General features: G+C 39.4%; 1 protein-coding gene across 1 annotated transcript in view; it reads left to right on the top strand.

The window, feature by feature from the left end:
• Window positions 1-21,853, top strand: part of Sf3a1 (splicing factor 3a subunit 1) — a 346,050-nt gene that overhangs the window by 116,346 nt on the left and 207,851 nt on the right. The window contains exon 11 of the mRNA XM_090379835.1: window positions 14,520-14,615. Within this exon, the coding sequence (XP_090235961.1) occupies window positions 14,520-14,615 (96 nt within the window). The remainder of the gene's footprint in view (window positions 1-14,519; window positions 14,616-21,853) is intronic.

The raw sequence follows: 21,853 nt of genomic DNA, 5'->3' as shown, positions 1-21,853 counted from the left end.
GTCCAAGGACCGAACCCTGTGGACAGCCGCGAAATGTATTCTTGGAGAGGGTCCCATAGGGAGCAACAATCCTGATGGATCTGTTTGTGAGGTAGCTCTTGATGACCCTGTAGAGGTTGCCTGGGATCCCAGCAACCCGAAGCCTTGCCAAGATGCTTGGCCACCAAAGTGCATCGAAGGCCCCAGCAAAGTCCACGGCAATCACAAGGAAATACTTCTTGGTGCATCTTGTTACTTGTTCTTGTAGGTGTATTAAGGCATCCATGGCTGAGCGACCCCACCTGAAGCCAAACTGGTTGGGTGAGGCCAGGCCAGCCCTGTCATAATATTGCTCTATTCGTCTATAGAAAAGGCGTTCAAGTAGTTTACTTGCAACTGTGAGAAGTGCGATCGGTCTGTACGATTCTGGGAGGTGTGGTGGTTTGGTCGGATTTTTCAGGATTAGTTTGACGTTTGCTTTCTTCCACGAAGTCGGGAAGGTGCCACAGTGAAGACAGAGGTTGAAGAGGTTGAGCAACAGGTTCAGGGAACACTGTACTGTCTTTTTGATGATTTCGGGCTCCAAGAGGTCTGGTCCAGGGCATTTATTTCCCCTAATGAGGGTGGCAGCACTCTTGAGCTCCTCCATGGTGAAGTGAAGTTCTGTCTTTGCTGTTTGATAGCTTTCATTTTCTAAGCAGAGTTGGATCTGCTCTGTTGTCTCTGGTTGTATAGCCGGGTGGAAGACTGTGTCCAGGATATTGGAAATAGTCTGCTCCCAGGTTGTGGACATGCCTCCTTGGGTCAATGTGGTGGCGGCAATAACTTCCCCTCGGGAGAGTTTATTCATGGTCAGTTTGTAGACGATTCCCCAGGGGTTCTCATTTCCCATAGTGGAGACCATGCGCTCCCAAGATTGCTGTTTACAGCTTCTGATTTGGGCTGTGTAAGCGTTCCTTGCTTCTTTGTAGCGTTGTCGGAGTACTTCAACCTCTGCCGTTGGCCAGGAGCGCCTGGCCCGCTGAAAGGCCTTTCTTCTGGTTTGTGTTTCTTTCCGGAGTCGTTGCAGTTCTAGGTTCCACCACGGCACAGCCCCAGGGGTTGGATTTTTCTTTTTAATAGCGATGTCGCTTGTGTGTGTTATGATCTCTGTTATCTTGCTTTGGAGGTGATCTGGGTCTTCGAGGCACTCAAGCTCACTCTGTCTCTGTTGTATGCTGGTTTTTAAGGTACTTTGGAAGAGTTCCCAGTTTGCTTTGGATATGGAGTATCTGTGAGTGGTTTGTCTAGCTGCCGGTACTCTAGTCAGTGATCTGTTGAGTTGGAATGTAATGGCTCGATGATCAGATGTTGTCCAGGCCTCTTGGACGAACCAGTCGGTAGTATTATTAGCGATGTTCCTGGAAGCCAAGGAGACATCTATGGTGGCTTCCCACAGTGTATTACTAAATGTGGGCAGATTGTTTGGTTGGTTTAACACTGTCAACGTTGAATTTGCAAGGAACTCTTCCAATATAGTTCCGTTTCTGGTGCCATGTCTGTCTGGCGTGTGACTATGCCACATTGGTGACCGGCAGTTCACGTCTGCCCCTACTATAATTTTAGCGTTGGGAAGGGTGTCAGCAGCCAGTTGGAGGTGTCTTGTGGCGAAAGTTATGTCTTCGCCCGGTCGACGGTAGAGGGCAATAACATAAAATGCCCCCAGAGCTGTCGTGAGGTGGGCACATGCAGCCCAGGCTGTGCAAAGCTGTGTGATTTTGGTCACCGTAATATCCGGATTTCTGACCGCGACTGCGGCCCAGGGGGTGTCGTCCTCGAATTGTACTATCTTGTAGGTCAAGGGGTATCCCCTGACTATCTTCATGTGTGAGTATGGCTCTTGTATTATCATGACATCTACATTCTCCTCTTCAGCCTTGATACGGATCTGATCCGCTACTGCTCTGGCCCTCTGTGCGTTGATCTGCAGAAATTTTACCTCTGTAGTATTGTATCCTCTAAGGCGCGTCCCCATAATCCAGCCTGGATTGGAACAAGCTCTTAATTTTCAGGTAGGTGGGGCACTTGTTATCCCTGATTGAGTGGGTGCAGTCCAGCTTCAGACTCTTGCAGTTGGTGCAGATTGGGTCAGTACTCTTGTTTGGGCAATCCTTGTAAGTGTGGCCTTTTGCCGAGCAGTGGCCGCATGTGCGGTCAGTCTGGGTGCAGGTGTGCGTTGTATGCCCATATTTACAGCACCTGAAGCATTTGGGTACAGCCACATGTTCACGGAAGCGGTGGCTGCCCCAATTTACATATACTCTGTCTGGGTGTTTAATACTTTCCATGCTGCAGGCACAAGTTCAATTATCCAGTTTCGTTGAGTGCCATTCTTGGACTTGGTTGAATATTTTGGTGTCAGCAGTTCGTCCCTTCTGTGTTCTGGGAGAGCGGACATCAGGTTTCTTTGATAGATTTCCTCTGTTAGTTGATCCGGGGTCAGGTCTTTATCCAGGTCATAAATAACTATTGAGGGCCCTTTTCTTTTAGGGGTTGTCGCTGCTCAGTGATTTTGGTATTAATGATAATTTTTTGTGCTTCCTCCCTTGTTTCTGTCTCTATCAGTACTCCGACATTTCTAGTTTTCCTGACTGACTTTATTCTGGTTGTCTTGAATTCTTCTTTTAGGCTGGTCATGATTTGCATCTTTAATTGTTCGTTTGTTTGATTTTCCTCAATGGTTGTTGGTCGGAGCACCACCAGGTGTGGTTGTTTTGGCAAGGTCTTTTTTGTTGTAGCAGGTAGTGAAATGTCTTTTAATATTATACTATTTCAACACTGAGACACTCTCCCGGCAGATGAGACAAATAGTCTTGTTATTTATGTTAGCAACAAAATATTTTGTGTTCCACTCTTCATTGAAGACACGATGCTCTTGTTGAATTTTTCGTTTTTTATTAATTTTTAAAAGGGCGTAAATATTATTTTTATCGCTACTGGCATCAAGATGATAACCGAAGATAATGCAAAAAAACTAACTGCGGGATGACCATCAGAGAAAACAGATTGGAACTGTGGCCGGTCAGCAGTCCTATCCTATTACTCCACCACCGCAGCAAAGCTGTTGTCGTCATCACTGGTTGTCTGTTACCATAGTTTCGCGCGGTTAGTTTATAATCGCAAATTATACTGTTATAAAAGCGCCCATTGGCTCGCTCCAGTTCACGCACAATTTCAAATTCTATCTCAATTTGAACAATACAGAGATGATAAAACAATTTACAAGTCGACAAATTCTATAATGTATTACATATACAAATTTATTTTTCAAAAAGGCGTCGCAAAAGGCATAAAATAAGGAAACTTTTTTTCGAAAATACAATTAAAGCTTGCGGGCTGCATGCGGCCCGCGGGCCATGGTTTTCCCGGGCCTGGTCTAGACAGAAGTGAAACCGTCCCAGTTGGAGACCCATGTGAATTAATTATCGAGCATAACATGAAACGAGACTGACAGGTGCTCTTGCTGCTCACTGCCATGAACTGTGAGGACAATAGTCACTACTGTAAATTGTATATATATTTGTCATTTTGTTTTATCCCTATATCATTTAATGTCATCTTGTTTTTGTTCTTAAATGTCTTATGGTATTTAATGTTTTTGAACACCTCTTATCTGTCATCCCCTGGCTTTTTGGCCGTGAAGGGAAAGTTGCAATACTTAACCTTGTAACCAGTTACGATCAAATGTTGCAATAAAGATTTTCTCTCTCTCTCCCTCTCTCTTTAAAATATTAAAGAGCAATGCTTCATATACTTAAGAAATAAAATTTAAAAATAGCCAAATTCCTATAATTTGGCTATTTTTAACAGGACAAATATGTTTACAGGGAATTCAGTTTATTGTGTATAAATAGGAACAACTCAGCCATATAATCATAGGCTACATAATCTAATGTTGAGTAGTCATACTTGGGGGCATCAAAAAAATATATATTTTTTTTCCCCTCACAGCTACTCCTTCAGTTTTGCAATAAAGATATTCCTGGAAATCACTGCATAGGTGAAAACCAACATATCTTCAATAGAAAATAGCATAAAACGGCTTGTCTTATCTTCTGAATCATAGGGTGTATTTTGTCCTTATACAGAACATTATCTCGTTATCTAACAAGAGTGCTACCCATTGCCATAACCTCCACCTATGTTGCCATTTCAGCTGTTATGTCCTCATCCAAGGTATTATGACAGGACTAGGCTTTGGCATCAGCCTGGACTCTTGCAGCATTAACTGGCAATCACAGAAATCAGACATATTTCAAATTGTCTACAGTAGATTAACTGAAAGGCATTAAGATCATGATCTAGTAGACGAATTTTTCCTTTAAAATTTCTGTTTAGTTTCTGTAATTTTAAATTTTCCGAAGCTGTTTCTGCTAAATTACATTCTTTCTGGTAACTTTAATAGCTTAATTTATGTTAGCAGTTTCATTTCTGTAATACCTTGTTAATTTAAATTTTTTAATTTTCTTAAGCTTAAATCTTACCTAAATAATGGTTGTTACAAGATCAGTACTTTCATCCAAGGTACTTCATTTTCAGTACTTCATCCAAGGATACCATGACTTAGGCAGAAATGACCATAGGCATTTTTGGTATCAGTCATCGCTTGTATAGCCTGGGGCATGTATTCTAAGTCTGGTTCAGTAGACAAACCAATCTCAAATTAAAATTTGGTGCTTGCCCTAGAAACAGAAGTAACTGGGAGCTTGTCAGCTGATGCACCCATCATTTTGGTCATCACAGAAAAGAACAGTTCTCGTGTTAGAGCTAAATCAAAAGGATTTAGCCCTAACACGAGATTCAATTTTCAGGAAAATGTGTAACATTTTGTAATAAAGATAAATGGACTAGAACCAGGCTGTGTTTGCCAGTAGCAAAAGTTTATGATGTTGCCAACAGATAGTCAGATTTCAGGGGGTTAAGAGAGCAGTATTTATAGAAGAATAAGAGAAATTTACCTGAGTATGATATGTAGAACACTTCCTAATGACACACCGTCTCCAGCAAATAAACAAAAATAAAATTAATGCAAATTGATTACAGTCTCTCTCATTTATATCTTTTCTTCTAACTCACTCACTCCACACAGATTCTATGCCAGAAAGAATAACTTCTGACTCTGCAAAAGCTCTTTTCATGCTCAGGCTCCTTTTGATAAGAAGCATAACCCCACTACCCCTTCTGTCTTCCCAATCCTGTAATCAGTAATTGTAATCAATTTGCATTAATTTTATTTTCATTTATTTGCTGGATTACGAAGTGTTCTACATATCATATTGAGGTAAATTTCTCTTATTCTTCTACAAATATTGAAATACAACATAGAACGTATTGAGCATCGTAGCTGTCTTATACTAAGGGAGCAGTATTATTCATCTGGAACTAATGATATTAAATGAACATGACCAGATAATTTGTTGGATAACTATAGAACTGTTTCGAAAAAATGCTGCAGGTTAGGTCATAGTGTGTGCATCTACAATTCTGCCCATACATGCTGAAAGCTTTGCGGTTATATGCTGAAAGGAGCGCCTGGCCCGCTGAAAGGCCTTTCTTCTGGTTTGTGTTTCTTTCCGGAGTCGTTGCAGTTCTAATACCTTGAGTTAAACTTTGCAGTTTAACTCAAGACTTGAGGGACTCTGCACAACCTCTGGGGATAATTTTTATCAGTGAGGCCTGCACATGTATAGGTAGAAGGAAACTGTTTTGTGGATACAGATTCATTTGAACAAAGATTTTAGACAGTATCACTGAGGATACCATAAGGTTTCAGGAAACTGCTAGTTAGGGAGAAGAAGGGTAATATAGACACTCACATATCTGATAAGGTGGGTCAAAGTAATGCATGTACACATCTTAAGATTTCTTTAGCAATATTGGCAAGATGTTCTGAGGGTAGCAGTGTTTCAAGTGAGCAGGAATGTAAACTAGGGAAATTAACTTAAATATCTTCAAGGGGTGTATCGGGACAGTAAATTATAAAAGAATACTTAGTCTTAAATATGTCTATAGTAAGTCAGAAGTGTTGTCAGTAAAATGAGTGAATTTGAACTCCTGGTTAGGACAACTTACACTGACGTAATAGGAGTAATGGAAACGTGATGCCACCTGGAAATTGGGGTTGATTAGTTTCACAATGGTATGTACAATGTAATTATGAAGGATAGGGAAGATAGAAGGGGTAGTGGGGTTATATTTCATATCAAAACCAGCCTGAGTATGAAAAGAGTTTTTGCAGAGTCAAAAGTTACGCTTGCCAGCATAGAATTTGTGTGGAGTGAGTTAGAACCAAAGATATAAATGAGAGTGGATGTAATCTGCAGACCAGATTGTGACGACTCTGACTAGAGCCTTTACATGTAGATGGATGGGCAAGCAAGTGTGAGTGCCTTATTATGAGTGATTTCAATTTGCCCCTAATTGATTGGCATAAGTGGGAGGGAAAACTCACTATAAGGAACCAAATTTTTAAATAAATAGATTATTATTATTTGTATCAGCATGTTAGAAAAAATACTAGGGAGTAGGAATATTCAAGACCTGATCATTACTCGTGAATCAGATATATGGCTCAAAGTATGGGAGCCACCAGCAGATAGTGGTCATGCAATTGTTAGTTGGAAGATGAAGGAAGTTGTTGCAGTAGTTAAAGGTATGAGTTTTAATTTCTGGAATGAAGGCTGTAACAGTCTGAGACATTGCTTGTCATCTATCAGTTGGTCAGTTTGCAGAGGGAGAGCGAATACATTAGAATTATGGAATACCTTTAAAGCAGTTGTCAAAGCAGCCATTAACACATGTATACCTTTAAGAAAATACAGCACAAGAAGGATACTGAGGTGGATTATTATGGAGCTGGCTAGTCTAATAGAGCAGGAAAAGATGGCATGGGAAAGGTACAAAGTGATGGAAAGTACTGAAGCCTACAACAGCTCCAAGTTAATCTGTAATAGTACCACAAAAAAGATTAGGGTAGCCAAGGCTAAGCATGAGAAAGCATTGACTAAGAGAGCAAAGAAAGGAGAAAAGGAATTTTTCATGTATATGAATATAGAGAAGGAAATGAATCAGATCGGTGTAATGGGTGTGGGAAAGTTATATAACCCAGATGATGATGCTTAAATAGATACTTTGCATAGGTCTTTAGTGATTAAAGACCCTTCACGGTGAGGAGAGGCTGTGCAAATGAGACTGAGATGTATGAAATTACCAATGATTGTTTATTAGAAAACTTGAGCTTAAAGGCAAGTAAGGCTCCTGGAGTTTGTAGCTTGTACACAGTAATTTTTAGGGAGATAGCCAGCAAGTGCATTCAACCACTGAGATTAATTATGAGGGCATCATTGGACTCAGGAGAGATTCTTTTGGATTGGAGAAGTGCCAGCATATTGCCACTAAGAGCAAGGGGGGTAACTACAGACCTGTTGGCCTGACTTCAGCAGTATTGAAAATTGTATTTTCAATATAAATATATATAACGACTTAATCGTAACAAATAATTAATACATAACTATAGTGAAACACGTGACACGGAAGTTGTATAAAGGGAACACTAGATACCGAAAAAAAAAAAAAAAAAAAAATATATATATATATAACATAACTGTTTCGGATATAACTTAAGGATTTAATTTTTGTTTTAAATTTTATTGAATTAAATTGGAATCATGACTCTGACCAGAGCAGCAAAGCAAAAGGCTCAAGCTAATGGGAGTGCTGTGGTTCAGGGGAGAACTGAGGGGGGCAGTTGCCCTCTGAATCACAGTCTATTAAAATGCACTGTTTGCTTGATGTTTGCGGAGCAGTCGGGTATGGGACATGATACTGCCAAGGGGGATGTCTTTGTGTGTGCACGATGTAAGGAGTGCAAGGAAATCAGGCGACAACTCAGCATTGTTATGGGCCTTTATGAGACCTTGAAGGACAGGGTGGATGCCCTCGAAGGAAATAAATTGATGGGGCCCATCAAGCTCTCAGCTGCCCACATCAACGCCAGAGCTTGCACTTGGTCATCAGGCAACACAGAAGCAGCCCCCTAGGCAGAATGCGCTGGTCCCACAGGAACTAGTAGTTGTTGGTGACTCTATTGTCAGGGAAACGAGAAACATGCTTTGTAAAAAGGATAGGTGGAATAGGACCAGGGTATGTCTGCCAGGGGCAAAGGTTGATGACGTTGTAGAGCGGATATCATCTTTTAAGGGCACAAAAGGTGATATAGTTGTACACGTTGGCACTAATGATATTAAGAGTAGGAGACCGGCGGAATTACTTAGCAAGTACAGGTCACTGTTGAAAAAAAGCCGTGAATTAGGGTTGAACTTGAAAGTGTCTGCAATTCTGCCCAGACACGATAGGAGGGAGTATATGATGAGAGCCTTGTCGATCAATTCGGCCCTGGAGGGATTGTGCAAGGCTCAAGGGGTAGAATTTTTTTCAGCCTGGACTGTACTTGTTAACAGGAGAGATTGCTTCTACAGGGATGGGATACACTTAAATAGAAAGGGTGCAAGAATATTTGCTGATGCTATCGAGGCAGTGTTAGGTGGGTCGGAAAACTGCTAGTTGGGGGGGATACAAGGACTAATAGATTAACAGTAGCCACTGGCAGAGGTGGAAGTGATTCTTGCACTGCTTCTATTCAAATGAGCAGAAGTCTGAAAAACAAGATGCAGGATATTTCAGAGACTGCTGGTAGTCATTGCGTTACAAGTAAACACATGGGTTGTGTTAGGGTAGCTAAGAATAGAAACAGGTGCATGTATACCTGCGTGTACACCAATGCTAGGAGTTTGGTAAATAAATTTGATGAATTTGAGGTATTGCTCAAAACATCAAAGGCAGATATTGTTGGGATATCAGAGACGTGGTGTCACACAGATATAAGTAATGCGAACTGGAATTTGGGGAATACAATGTGTATAGAAAGGATAGACAGGACAGGAGGGGAGGAGGGGTCATGCTATTAATTAAGAAACACATAAAGTCCAAGGAAGTGAAGCCAGTCGACATCGATGGACAGGGCAGTGTCGAGCAGTTTGGTGTGACATAAGCATAGGGAAATCAAAATTGAGAGTAGGAGTGTGCTATAGGCCTAATGACTCTGATGAGTATAATAATATATTGTACAGGGAAATAGAGTGGGCCAGTAAATCAGAGAGTCTTATAATGGGGGATTTTAATTTCCCAGATATTGACTGGAATTTGTGGGTTGGTCACTCGCACACTAGCAAGGCTTTTGTGGATTTATTGGATGATTGTTTTCTACATCAGCATGTTCGTGAGGCAACAAGAGGGAGCAATACTCTTGATCTGATTATCAGTAGTGATTCTTCATGCATTAAGAACCTGCAGATAAATGAACCACTAGGTGGCAGTGATCACAGTGTGTTGAAGTGGGATTTACTCAAGGAGGTAACTACCATCAGAGGTAAAGGGAAGGGTTTTTGTTTTCGTAAAGACGACTACGATGGTCTGAGACAGTATTTAAATTCTATACAGTGGGACCAACTGATGATGTTACCAACAGCAAACTCAAAATGGGAAGCATTCAAGGAACTAATCTTGGAGGCTACCAGGCTTTACATACCAACTAAGAAATATTGTTCAAGGTTTAGGCCTAAATGGTTGTCAGATGAACTAATGAGACATGTGGCAGAGAAGAAAAATGCATGGGATACATACAAATTAATGGGTGACATGGAAGCCTATGATAGATATAAGTTGGTCTGTAACCAAGTCACAAAGGAGATTAGGCAGGCAAAGGCAGACTACGAAAAATCCTTGGCAAAGGATGCAAAGAAAAACAGAAAAGAGTTCTTTACATACTTGAACTCGAGAAGGAAAGGGATGAATCAGATTGGTCCACTGGATATTGATGGTTCAACAGTTGAGGATCCTGCTCAGGTGGCTAACAATCTAAACGAGTATTTTGCATCTACATTCACGCATGAGGAGTTATTCAGGAAGGAGAATGATGTAGGTAAAGTAAACATTGGCAGTGAGCTGGATGATTTTGTAATAACTGAGAGGAAAGTGGAGGAGAGATTGTTGAGGATAAACATAAAAAAGGCACCTGGGGTGGATGGGATCTATCCAGTTATATTAAAGGAGGCAGCAAAGGAAGTATGCAAACCCCTAGCCATAATTATGAGAGCTTCTTTGGACTCAGGGGAGGTACCCATAGACTGGAGATGTGCAAATGTAACCCCAATTCACAAAGGAGGATCAAAGGCTGACACAAGTAATTATAGACCTGTTAGTTTAACTTCTGTTCCAGGTAAATTAATGGAGGCACTGGTTAAAGAAGCACTGCAGGATTATCTAGACAAGAATTCAGTTATAGCTCAGACGCAGCATGGTTTTGTTAAGGGCAGGTCTTGCCTGACCAATTTGATTGGATACTATGATGTAGTCACAAAAGAACTGGATGCAGGGAATAACTTTGATATTATATATTTGGATCTTAGAAAGGCTTTTGATACTGTTGCACATGGAAGACTGCTGCACAAATTGGAGCAGTGTGGCATTGGAGGCAAATTGCTGCTATGGATAAGGGGATGGTTGAGTGGCAGAAGACAGAGAGTGGTAATCAATGGACACTGCTCAACGTGGACTAATGTTATTAGTGGAGTTCCTCAAGGTTCAGTGTTGGGTCCATTGTTGTTTTCGGTGTTTATGAATGATATTGATGATGGGATATCAAGTTTAATGTCTAAGTTTGCAGATGATACAAAGGTTGGCAGGGTCGTTAAGGACACTACTGACGCTATGCTGCTGCAACAGGATCTGGAAAGGTTGAACAGATGGGCTGAGAGGTGGCAAATGAAGTTTAACATTGACAAATGTAAAGTACTACATATGGGAAACAGTAACCCCCGAGCAATGTATCAACTCTGCGGTACTACACTGACAGTGGTGGAGAATGAAAAGGACCTGGGGGTAATTGTGCAGGCAGACATGAAGTTCTCTGAGCAGTGCAGACGAGCTGCAAGAGTAGCTCATGGTGTCTTGTCAATGATATACAGGAATTTTTCTAGCAGGGATAAGGAGGTGATTATTCCCTTGTATAAGGCAATGGTTAGGCCACATCTTGAGTACTGTATACAGGTCTGGAGGCCTCATTTCAAGAAGGATGTAGAGCTGCTGGAACGGGTAGAGAGAAGGGCAACAAGATTAGTAAATGGAACAAAGGGTTGCTCTTACGAAGAAAGGCTTAAATTTTGCAAATTACAGAGTCTGGAGACTAGGCACCGGCGAGGTGATCTGATAGAGGTGTATAAGGCTTTGAATGGTTTGAGCATGCTCAATGCCAATGGGATTCTTCATCTTTCTCAGAATAATCACCTCAGAGGGCATAAATTCAAATTGAGGAAGGACGGATGTCGGATAGATGTGCGGAAATTTGCCTTTGGCCAGCGGGTGGTTGGTTGGTTGGTGGAACCGACTTCCATCACTTGTTGTTGAAGTTGATAGCCTAAACAAATTTAAAGCTCAACTGGACAGGTATTTCGAACGAACGGAGGGGTGAAATGGGAGAGGGTTTTTTTTTTTTTTTTTTTTGGCTGATGCTGAATAAGCTTGCTTTCTTGCATCATATGCCTCTACTAATGCTAATGCTAAATCTTTGAGGCAGTGATTAAGAGTACCATCCAGGGACATTTATATAGAAATGGCATTCTGAAGTATACACATGGTTTCGTTAAGAGAAAATTATGTTTAACTAACTTTGTTAGCAATTTTGAGAGATTTACTCTTGTGTTTGATGTAGGGAATGATTTCAACATAGTTTGTTTGGATTTTAGCAAGGTATTTGATTTAGGCCCTTATGAGAGGTTACATGTTGGGATTACTGGTAAGAGGCTAAGATGGATTGCAGAGTGGCTGCAGGGCAGAGGGCAGATAGTTGGGATTAATGGATATTCTACAGATTGGTGTAACATTGGAAGTGGGGTTCCCAACGGATCAGTTCTTGGACCATTTTTGTTTCTGATTTTCATAAACAACATTGACAAAAGGATAGACAGTGTAGCATCAAAATTTGAAGATGTAAAAATTATAGGAGGAGTTAATGATCACTGCCAAGCAGGACTCCTTCAGGATGATTTGAATGGACTTCGAGGATAATCAGAAAAGTGGAAGCTATATTTTAATGTAGCAAAATGCAAGGTTGCTATTTCTTGTGAATAGCAACTCCAGAATAATTTATACATTTGGTGGGGTTGAATTAAAAACAATAGAGGAAGAAAGGATAGGATCTGGGAGTTACAATAATGACAGATATGAAATTCTCTGAGCAGTGTAAACAGGCAGCCAGGTGGTCATGTGCGTGGGTGCATAAGTGCACGTGCCTTGAGTGACCCGGGTTCAAGCCCGTGACTGCTGAATACGGTGCTGTTTCTTGTATTATCTCTACCTTGTGCACTCCTCTGACCATGTGGTCGTCCCAGAGTATAAACAGAATTTTTTTTTTTATTTTACTTTGTCCAAGAATTCCACATCATGTACCTCATCTTAAAAAGACAGTTTCTTGAAAGGATAGAGTTGGGCAGCAAAAGGGTGACATATGAGGAAAGGCTTCGATTAAATTTTTTGATTTATTTATTATTATTTTATTCTTTTGTTATTATTGTTGATTATAATTATTATTCCTTTTAATTAATTTATTTATTTTTTATTATTATTATTATTTATTATTATTTTTTTTTTTGGCTGGTGCATTAAAAGCCTCTTGTTCCCTTTCACTATATGACTAAAACTAACATGCTTCGACCAGTTTCTTTCCTGATTACTATTCACCCTTTTCCTTACTTTCCTTAAAAGTTCATTCTCATGTACTGCCTAGCAGCTTTATCAAGATCATTGAGGTTTGGGCTATATGCAAAAATATGTAAATTTAAGAAGTCATGATATATTGGTGGCTCTAAAAAAAAATGTCATTTCTGATTGCTCCAGGTGTCAGTAATCAGTATGATTCCAAGCTATATCCCATGGATATAGCTTGGAATCATAAACTCTGACATTTGTGTTGGTAAAACTCCAAATTATAGGTCTACCATAACAGGAGTATTACCCACACATAATGTGTTGGTAATGCTGTTGGTAATCCTGTTATTGTTGACCTATAGTGGATGATTTTAAAACTGTTGAATATGATGTGTAAATTGGTTCTACCAACAGTTTTAAATGAGAGTATTGTAGAATAGATTAATTTTTTGTGTGCTGAAAAGTGTGGGTGACAAGGTTCCATGCCTTCTTGTGAAAGTTGATGGATATTTACTACCATCCAGAAAGAATGTCAAAATAAAATATAGAATTAAACAATTTAAATTAATGCATGCCACTGAAGTAAAAAAAAAGATTTCGAAGCATGTGTGTACACTTTGGCTGTCTTTGGGCAAACATTTAACTAGATATTTAGAATAGTGGCAACTCTGACAAATCATGCAGGCATTTATTTAAAGAAGAGGTTGGAAGTGGTGAGAAAAGCCATGGAAGCACTGTTCAGGGTTAACAAATTGAAAAGTACAGTAGACAATCGGTGCCTACGTAGCCAGGTGGGAAGGAGCAGTAGTGCGTAGCACACGCTTCTTGATTAGACCGGGGTTCGAGCCCGTGACCACCAAATACGGAGGATGCGGGAAGGCCAGGAAATGACCACCACATATCCCCAGAGCAATATGGCCTTAGTTGCTAATGCTCCTAAAAAAAAAAACTAAATAACAGACAGTCACAAGTGTGTGGAACCGACTCATATCCAAATCCAATTCAATGTCCAAAAGAAGTTTTGAATGAAGAAAAATTAGTGAAGTGTTAAATTAAAATAACTGAATGTTAAACTTCTGAAAGCAGTCCTAAACAGATTACATAAGCTGGTAACTTTAGACATGTTGTCTCACTCATTCAGAAAGTATGTTGAAGAATGTAATGTGTAAATTTGTTCTACTAACAGTTTTAAATCTTCTATTGCAAAGATCATGATAGTAAAATACTCCTGACAGCCAAGTCTAAATAGCAGTATTATTATTATAAGAAAAACTTTCACTCATCATTTCTGAAGAGGACAATGTCTGATATCAGTATTATTCTTGAAGCAGTCATAATCAGTCGATAGCTAGCAGACAACCCAAACAGAAATTCACACAGTGAAAAATTCTTGGTAAGCTAATTTTTAAAATCATACTGCACTAGTAAACAATTGTATGAGTGTATTTTAATATAAAATGCATCTGTTGTCAGTGAAATTTAATTTCTTTTCCTGTTTTTCTGCTTTTTCTAAAAATGCCCCTCTTTTTTTCCAAGAAATCTGCTGCTTTCTGCCTTCCTACAGTTATTCATTCTCCAACTTTTCGAAATAAGTTGGCAGATATGGAATTTCTTGCAGATACAGTTGTTTCTACCAGTTATGCCTATCTATTCTTCATAATTACCCACAATATAATGACCGTCTCAAGGTGGTAAATGTGTACAGTAATTCTTATGAGAGATCATTTTTTCTTTTACAGGTGGAAGAAGTTGAAATGGAAGTGGAGTCAGATGAGGATAACAGTGATGCTGATGATTCATCAACACCAGCAAAACCTGCAAATGATAACACACAAGTAGGTTTTCTTTATATGATATAATTCTTGTAATTTGAATAGGTAAAATTACAGAACTTGCAATCAGTTTTATAGAATAGCTATAAAATAGTTTCAAACTAAAGTTTGCAAATGGAAATAATTTTCTTTTTTTAGTTTTTAGGCAATATTAGGATATATGTGTAAAGCTCCTATTTTCATCACTGTGTTCATCTGCATGTAATAACTCAGCTCCTAGTGGATGGAATTTCATAAAATTTTATATGCAGCTCTTTTAGAAGGATTTGTCGAGCCATCCCAAATTCATTAAAATTGCATCAGTAGAATGACAATTATTATTTCTTTCTCTGTCCATACAGATGTAATAACGTAATGTCTAAAGGCTGGATTTTCACACAGTTTTGTATTTGGCTCTTTTAGAAATATTTGTCCAGCCATAACAAATTTTGTTTAAATTGAACCAATGGAAATGTAGCAAGTATTATTTTTTTTTTTTTTCTGTCTGCTCTGTAATAACTCAACCCTCACTGGATGACTTTTCAGTGGAATTTTGTATTTGGCTCTTTTAGAGTGATTTGTTGAACCTTCCCAAATTTCATTAATATTGGACCCAATGGTAATCTGGAAATTATTATTTTTATACATAATTTTTTTTTTCCATACATTATTACTTAGGCAATTCATATACTGTATATTGGAACTGAGTACTGGATATTTTATGTTGCTCTGTGCTGATGGGTGGAATGTATGGGCCATATGGCAAATTTGCAGAAAAAAAGGTGTCCTCAGTTTGTACATAACAGTGATGCTTTTTTTTTTTTTTTTTATTATTATTAATCATGAATTATTGCTATTTGCTAACATGCCTGAAATGTAACACACTGTGTACATTAATTAACTTTAGCATTAGCATTAGTAGAGGCATATGATGCAAGAAAGCAAGCTTATGCAGCATCAGCCAAAAAAAAAAAAAAAAACCCTCCACTTCACCCCTTCTTTCGTTCGAAATACCTGTCCAGCTGAGCCTTAAATTTATTTAGGCTATCAACTTCCACAACAAGGGATAGAAGTCTGTTCCACCAACCAACTACCCGCTGGCTAAAGGCAAATTTTCGCACATCTATCCTACATCTGTCTTTCCTCAATTTGAATTTATGCCCTTTCAGGTGATTATTCAGAACAAGAGGCAGTATCCCATCAGCATTGAGCTTACTCAAACCATTCAAGGCTTTGTACACCTCTATCAGATCACCTCGCCGGTGCCTAGTCTCCATACACTGTAATTTGCAAAACTTAAGCCTTTCTTCGTAAGAGCAACCCTTCGTTCCGTTCACTAACCTTGTTGCCCTTCTCTGTATTCGTTCCAGCAGCTCTACATCCTTCTTGAAATGAGGCCTCCAGACCTGTATACAGTACTCAAGGTGCGGCTTGACCATTGCCTTGTACAAGGGAATAATCACCTCCCTATCCTTGCTAGAAAAATTCCTGTATATCATTGATAAGGCACCATGAGCTACTCTTGCAGCCCATCTGCACTGCTCAGAGAACTTCATATCTGCCTGCACAATTACCCCCAGGTCCTTCTCATTCTCTACCACTGTCAGTGTAGTACCACAGTGTTGATACGTTGCTCTGAGGTTGCTGTTTCCCATATGTAGTACTTTACATTTGTCAATGTTAAACTTCATTTGCCACCTCTCAGCCCATCTGCTCAACCTTTCCAGATCCTGTTGCAGCAGCATAGTGTCAATAGCGTCCTTAACAACCCTGCCAACCTTTGTATCGTCTGCAAACTTGGACATTAAGCTTGATATACCATCATCAATATTATTTATAAATACAGAAAACAACAATGGACCCAACACTGAACCCTGAGGGACTCCACTAATAACATTAGTCCACGATGAGCAGTGTCCATTAATTACCACTCTCTGTCTTCTGCCACTCAATCATCCCTTTATCCATAGCAACAATTTGCCACTAATGCCACACTGCTCCAATTTGTGCAGCAGTCTTCCATGTGCAACAGTATCAAAAACCTTTCTAAGATCCATATATATAATAACAAAGTTATTCCCTGCATCCAATTCTTTTGTGACTGCATCATAGTATCCAATAAAATTGGTCAGGCAAGACCTTCCCTTAACAAGACCATGCTGTGTCTGAGCTATAACTGAATTCTTGTCAAGATGATCCTGCAGTGCTTCTTTAACCAGTGCTTCCATTAATTTTCCTGGAACAGAAGTTAAACTCACAGGTCTACAATTACTTGTGTCAGCCTTTGATCCTCCTTTGTGAATTGGGGTTACATTTGCACATCACCAGTCTGTGGGTACCTCCCCTGAGTCCAAGGAAGCTCTCATAATTATGGCTAACGGATTGCTTACTTCCTTTGCTGCCTCCTTTAATATAACTGGATAGATCCCATCCACCCCAGGTGCCTTTCTTGTATTTATCTTTAACAATTTCTCCTCCACTTTACTCTCAATTATTACAAGATCATCTAGCTCACTACCAGTGTTTGCTTCATCTATGGCATTCTCCTTCCTGAATAACTCCTCATGTGTGAATGTAGATGCAAAATATTGATTAAGTTTGTTCATGATCCTGCTACCTGAGCAGGATCATGAACAGTTGAATCATCGATATCAAGTGGACCAATCTGATTCATCCCCTTCCTTCTAGAGTTTACATAAGTAAAGAACTCCTTGCTGTTTTTCTTTGCATCCCTTGCCAAAGATTTCTCGTAATCTGCCTTCGCCTGCCTAACCTCCTTTGTAACTTGGTTACAGATCAACTTATATCTGTCATAGGCTTCTGTGTCACACGTTAATTTATATGTATCCCATCCATTTTTCTTCTCTACCATATGTCTCATTAGTTCATCTGACATCCATTTAGGCCTGAACCTTGAACAATATTTCTTAGTTGGTATGTAAAGCTTAGTAGCTTTCAAGATAAGTTCTTTGAATGCTTCCCATTTTGAGTTTGCTGTTGGTAACATCATCAGTTGGTCCCACTGTATAGATTTTAAATACTGTCTCAGACCATCGTAGTCGCCTTTACGAAAGCAATAACCCTTCCCTTTACCCCTTATGGTAGTTACCTCCTTGAGTAAATCCCACGTCAGCACATTGTGATCACTGATACCTAATGGTTCTGTATCTGCAGATTCTTAATGCATGAAGAATCACTACTGATAATCAAATCAAGAGTATTGCTCTCTCTAGTTGCCTTCCGAACATGCTGATTTAGAAAACAATCATCCAATAAATCCACAAAAGTCTTGCTAGTGTGTGAGTGACCAACCCACAAATTCCAGTCAATATCTGGGAAATTAAAATCCCCCATTATAAGACTCTCTGATTTACTGGCCCACTCTATTTCCCTGTACAGTTTCTTATTATACTCATGAGAGTCATTAGGCCTATAGCACACTCCTACTCTCAATTTTGATCTCCCAATGCTTATGTCACACCAAACTGACTCGACCCTGCACTGTCCAGCGATGTCAACTGGCTTCACTTCCTTGGATTTTATGTGTTTCTTAACTAATAGCATAACCCCTACTCCCTTCCTATCCTATCTATCCTTTCTGTAGACGTTGTACTCCCCAAATTCCAGTTCTGCATTACTTATATCTGTGTGACACCACGTCTCTGATATCCCAACAATATCCGCCTTTGATGCTTTGAGCAATACCTCAAATTCATCAAATTTATTTACCAAACTTCTAGCATTGGTGTACATGCACCTGTTCTTTTTCTTAGCTGCCCTAACACAACCCATGTGTTTACTTGTACCCCAATGACTCCCAGCAGTCTCTGAAATATCCTGCATTTTATTTTCCAAGCTGCTGCTCATTCCAATAGAAGCAGCGCAAAAATCACTTTCACCTCTGCCAGTGGCTACTGTTAATCTATTAGTCCTTGTATCTCCCCCAATCTATCAGTTTTCCGACCCACCTAACACTGCCTCGATAGCATCAGCAAACATTCTTGCACCCTTTCTATTTAAGTGTATCCCATCCCTGTAGAAGCAGTCTCTCCTGTTAACAAGTACAGTCCAGGCTGAAAAAAATTCTACCCCTTGAGCCTTGCACAATCCCTCCAGGGCCGAATTGATCGACAAGGCTCTCATCATATACTCCCTCCTATCGTGTCTGGGCAGAATTGCAGACACTTTCAAGTTCAACCCTAATTCACGGCTTTTTTTCAACAGTGACCTGTACTTGCTAAGTAATTCCGCCGGTCTCCTACTCTTAATATCATTAGTGCCAACGTGTACAACTATATCACCTTTTGTGCCCTTAAAAGATGATATCCGCTCTACAATGTCATCAACCTTTGCCCCTGGCAGACATACCCTGGTCCTATTCCACCTATCCTTTTTACAAAGCATGTTTCTCGTTTCCCTGACAATAGAGTCACCATCAACTACTAGTTCCTTTGGGACCAGCGCATTTTGCCTTCGGGGTTGCCGCTGTGTTGCGTGATGCCCAAGTGCAAGCTCTGGCGTTGGTGTGGGCAGCTGAGAGCTTGATGGGCCCCTCACTTTTAATCCTTCGAGGGCATCCTCCCTGTCCTTCAAGCTCTCATATAGGCCCATAACAATGCTGAGTTGTCCCCTGATTTCCTTACACTCCTTGCATCGCGCACATACAAAGACATCCCCCATGGCAGTATCATGTCCCGTACCTGACTGCTCCACAAACATCAAGCAAATAGTGCATTTTAAAAGGCTGTGATTCAGAGGGCAACTGCCCCCCTCAGTTCTCCCCTGAGCCACAGCACTCCCATTAGCTTGAGCCTTTTGCTTTGGTCTGAGTCATGATTTCGATTTAATTTCAATTTCAGTACAAAATTAAAACCCTAAACTTGTATCCCAACACAGTTATAACGCTATATTTATGTTTCAGTATCGAGTGTTATCTATGAAATCCCTTTATATAACTTCTGTATCAAGTTAAGTATTAATTATTTATTTTTGCTAATTATTTATGTTACATAATCTAAGTCGTATGTATATAGTTAAAAGTACAATTTAATTGACAATGAAGTTCAACAAGATTAATAGATTTACTGATTAATTGACAATATTATATTATGTACTATACTATACTAAGCTTATGCTATCTAGTTCGAGATATTTTGTATCGCGTAACAATGTCGGCAATTTACCAACTGTGTGGTACTACACTTAAGGTCGTAGAAAATGAAAAAGACCTGGGAGTAATTGTGAAGTCATATGAAGTTCTCTGAGCAATGTAGACAGGCTGCCAGGACAGGTCATGGGGTTTTGTCAATGATATATAGGAATTTTGCTAGCAGGGAAAAGGAGGTGATTATCCCTCTGTATAAGGCAATGGTCAGGCCACGCCTTGAGTACTGCGTACAGGTCTGGAGGCCTCATTTTAGGAAGGATGTAGATTTACTTGAGCGTGTACAGAGAAGGGCAACAAGATTGGTGAGGCGAATGAAGGGATCCTCTTACCAAGAGAGGCTTAAGTTCTGCAAATTGCAGTGGCTGGAGACTAGGCACCTGTGCGGTGATCTGATTGAGGTATATAAGGCCTTGAATGGGTTGAGCACGCTGAATTCTGATGGGATCCTTCCACTTGTTCAGATTACGAACCTAAGGGGGCATAAATTCAAATTAAGAAAAGACAGATGTAGAATAGATGTGCGGAAATTTGCCTTTAGCCAGCGGGTGGTTAATTGCTGGAACAAACTTCCATCTGTCGTTGTGGAAGTTGATAGGTTGAATAAATTTAAGGAGGAACTGGACAGGCATTTGGAGGGAATGGTGTGATTTTTTTTTTTTTTTTTTTTGGCTGATGCTGCATAAGCTCATACATTTGCTTTCTTGCATCACATGCCACTACTACTACTACTATTTACGAATGGTAAATCTACGGACACTTAAGTATCGATTAACTTCCAAATCTCGCTGTCTCAATTCAGAATAAACTAAGGATCCTGACTAGTTACTTACAGAAAATAATTCGATATAACAATTGGTTAATAAATCGGCTAAATATGGTTAAAAAAAAACCTCTTGTTCAACGGAGCTGCAAATTGTAACCCGTGGATTTGATACCCTTACCGATACTAAGTAATACCTGCAAAATCTCTATCTAAGTTAAACTTTAAACTAAGTATCGTAACTAGGAATATAAAGCTACTCTAGAAAATAAGTTAATATGCCAATTTAAGCTAATAAAACAGAAAATAAATCAGAAAAATCTTCTCTGTTCCAGGAGCGGCAATAAGCTACGTCCGCACAGGCTACCCTCGTTCTCAAACTCAACTTGTTTCGTATTGGCGCTGATTTCTTCTTTTGTGAAATTTTTGCAGCAAGTGTTTTATTGTTGAACTACAAATAACATTTATATGAGACACTGTTATATATATGAGAAGTTTAACACTGTTTATGTGTAATTTAATGCCACTTATCAGATTATCAGTTTGTTGGTTATTTCCGTCATCTGTGAGAGACCAGAAACCAATCATTGCACTACCTCGCAACCCGGTGACAGTTAAACTTACACAAAAAAATGTGAGAAATCTAAATTAATAAAATGGACTTTCAGTGGAAATTAATAAAACTGATTATGGTGTCATCTGCTTTTCTTTTTTTTTTATTCAACAGGCTATTATGAAAAGAATGACTTTTCGTAATAGCACTACTTCAATTGTGAGAGTCTATTATATAAAGTTTCTGCAATGTTGCATTACAAATAAATAGTACTTCTAAGAGAAGTATAATGTTATTTATTTTTAATGTGGTTTGATCTCTTCCTCCACTGACAGCCATTTTGTTGAACATCTACACTGCACTGCTATGCTACGATCTTACTAATTACCTCTGACCATACTATGCACATTCCATGCATTGCTTCCTGGGATCTTCTGACACAACGAGATTAAAAATATTCTGAACAAGCTTGACACAAAAGTCTCCAGGTCATGATTGCTTACTTGACTAGTTATTAAACTTGTGCTCCACATTATTCCTGTTTACCCTATTCCTGTTTTTTGTCACATTTTTACACTTTCTTATTCCACTAGTGTTTTTCATTTACATGAAAATTTGCTCATATTCAGCCAGTTTCTAAAAAGAATAACAAATCTCTCCCTTCCAGTTATCATCCCATTGCACTTACCTCTTCTCTTTTGAAAGTAATGGAGAAATCTTTCAACTGCAAACTTTTACATTACCTGGAATTCTTCATCTGTTCTGTGATCATCAATATGGAT

Source organism: Mastigoproctus giganteus, chromosome 8 (assembly GCF_048544385.1).
Source record: "Mastigoproctus giganteus isolate SK-2022 chromosome 8, ASM4854438v1, whole genome shotgun sequence".
NCBI classification, from domain to species: Eukaryota; Metazoa; Arthropoda; class Arachnida; order Uropygi; family Thelyphonidae; genus Mastigoproctus; species Mastigoproctus giganteus.
The sequence above is the reverse complement of the archived record's forward strand: the minus strand, read 5'-3'. Positions and strand labels throughout refer to the sequence as shown.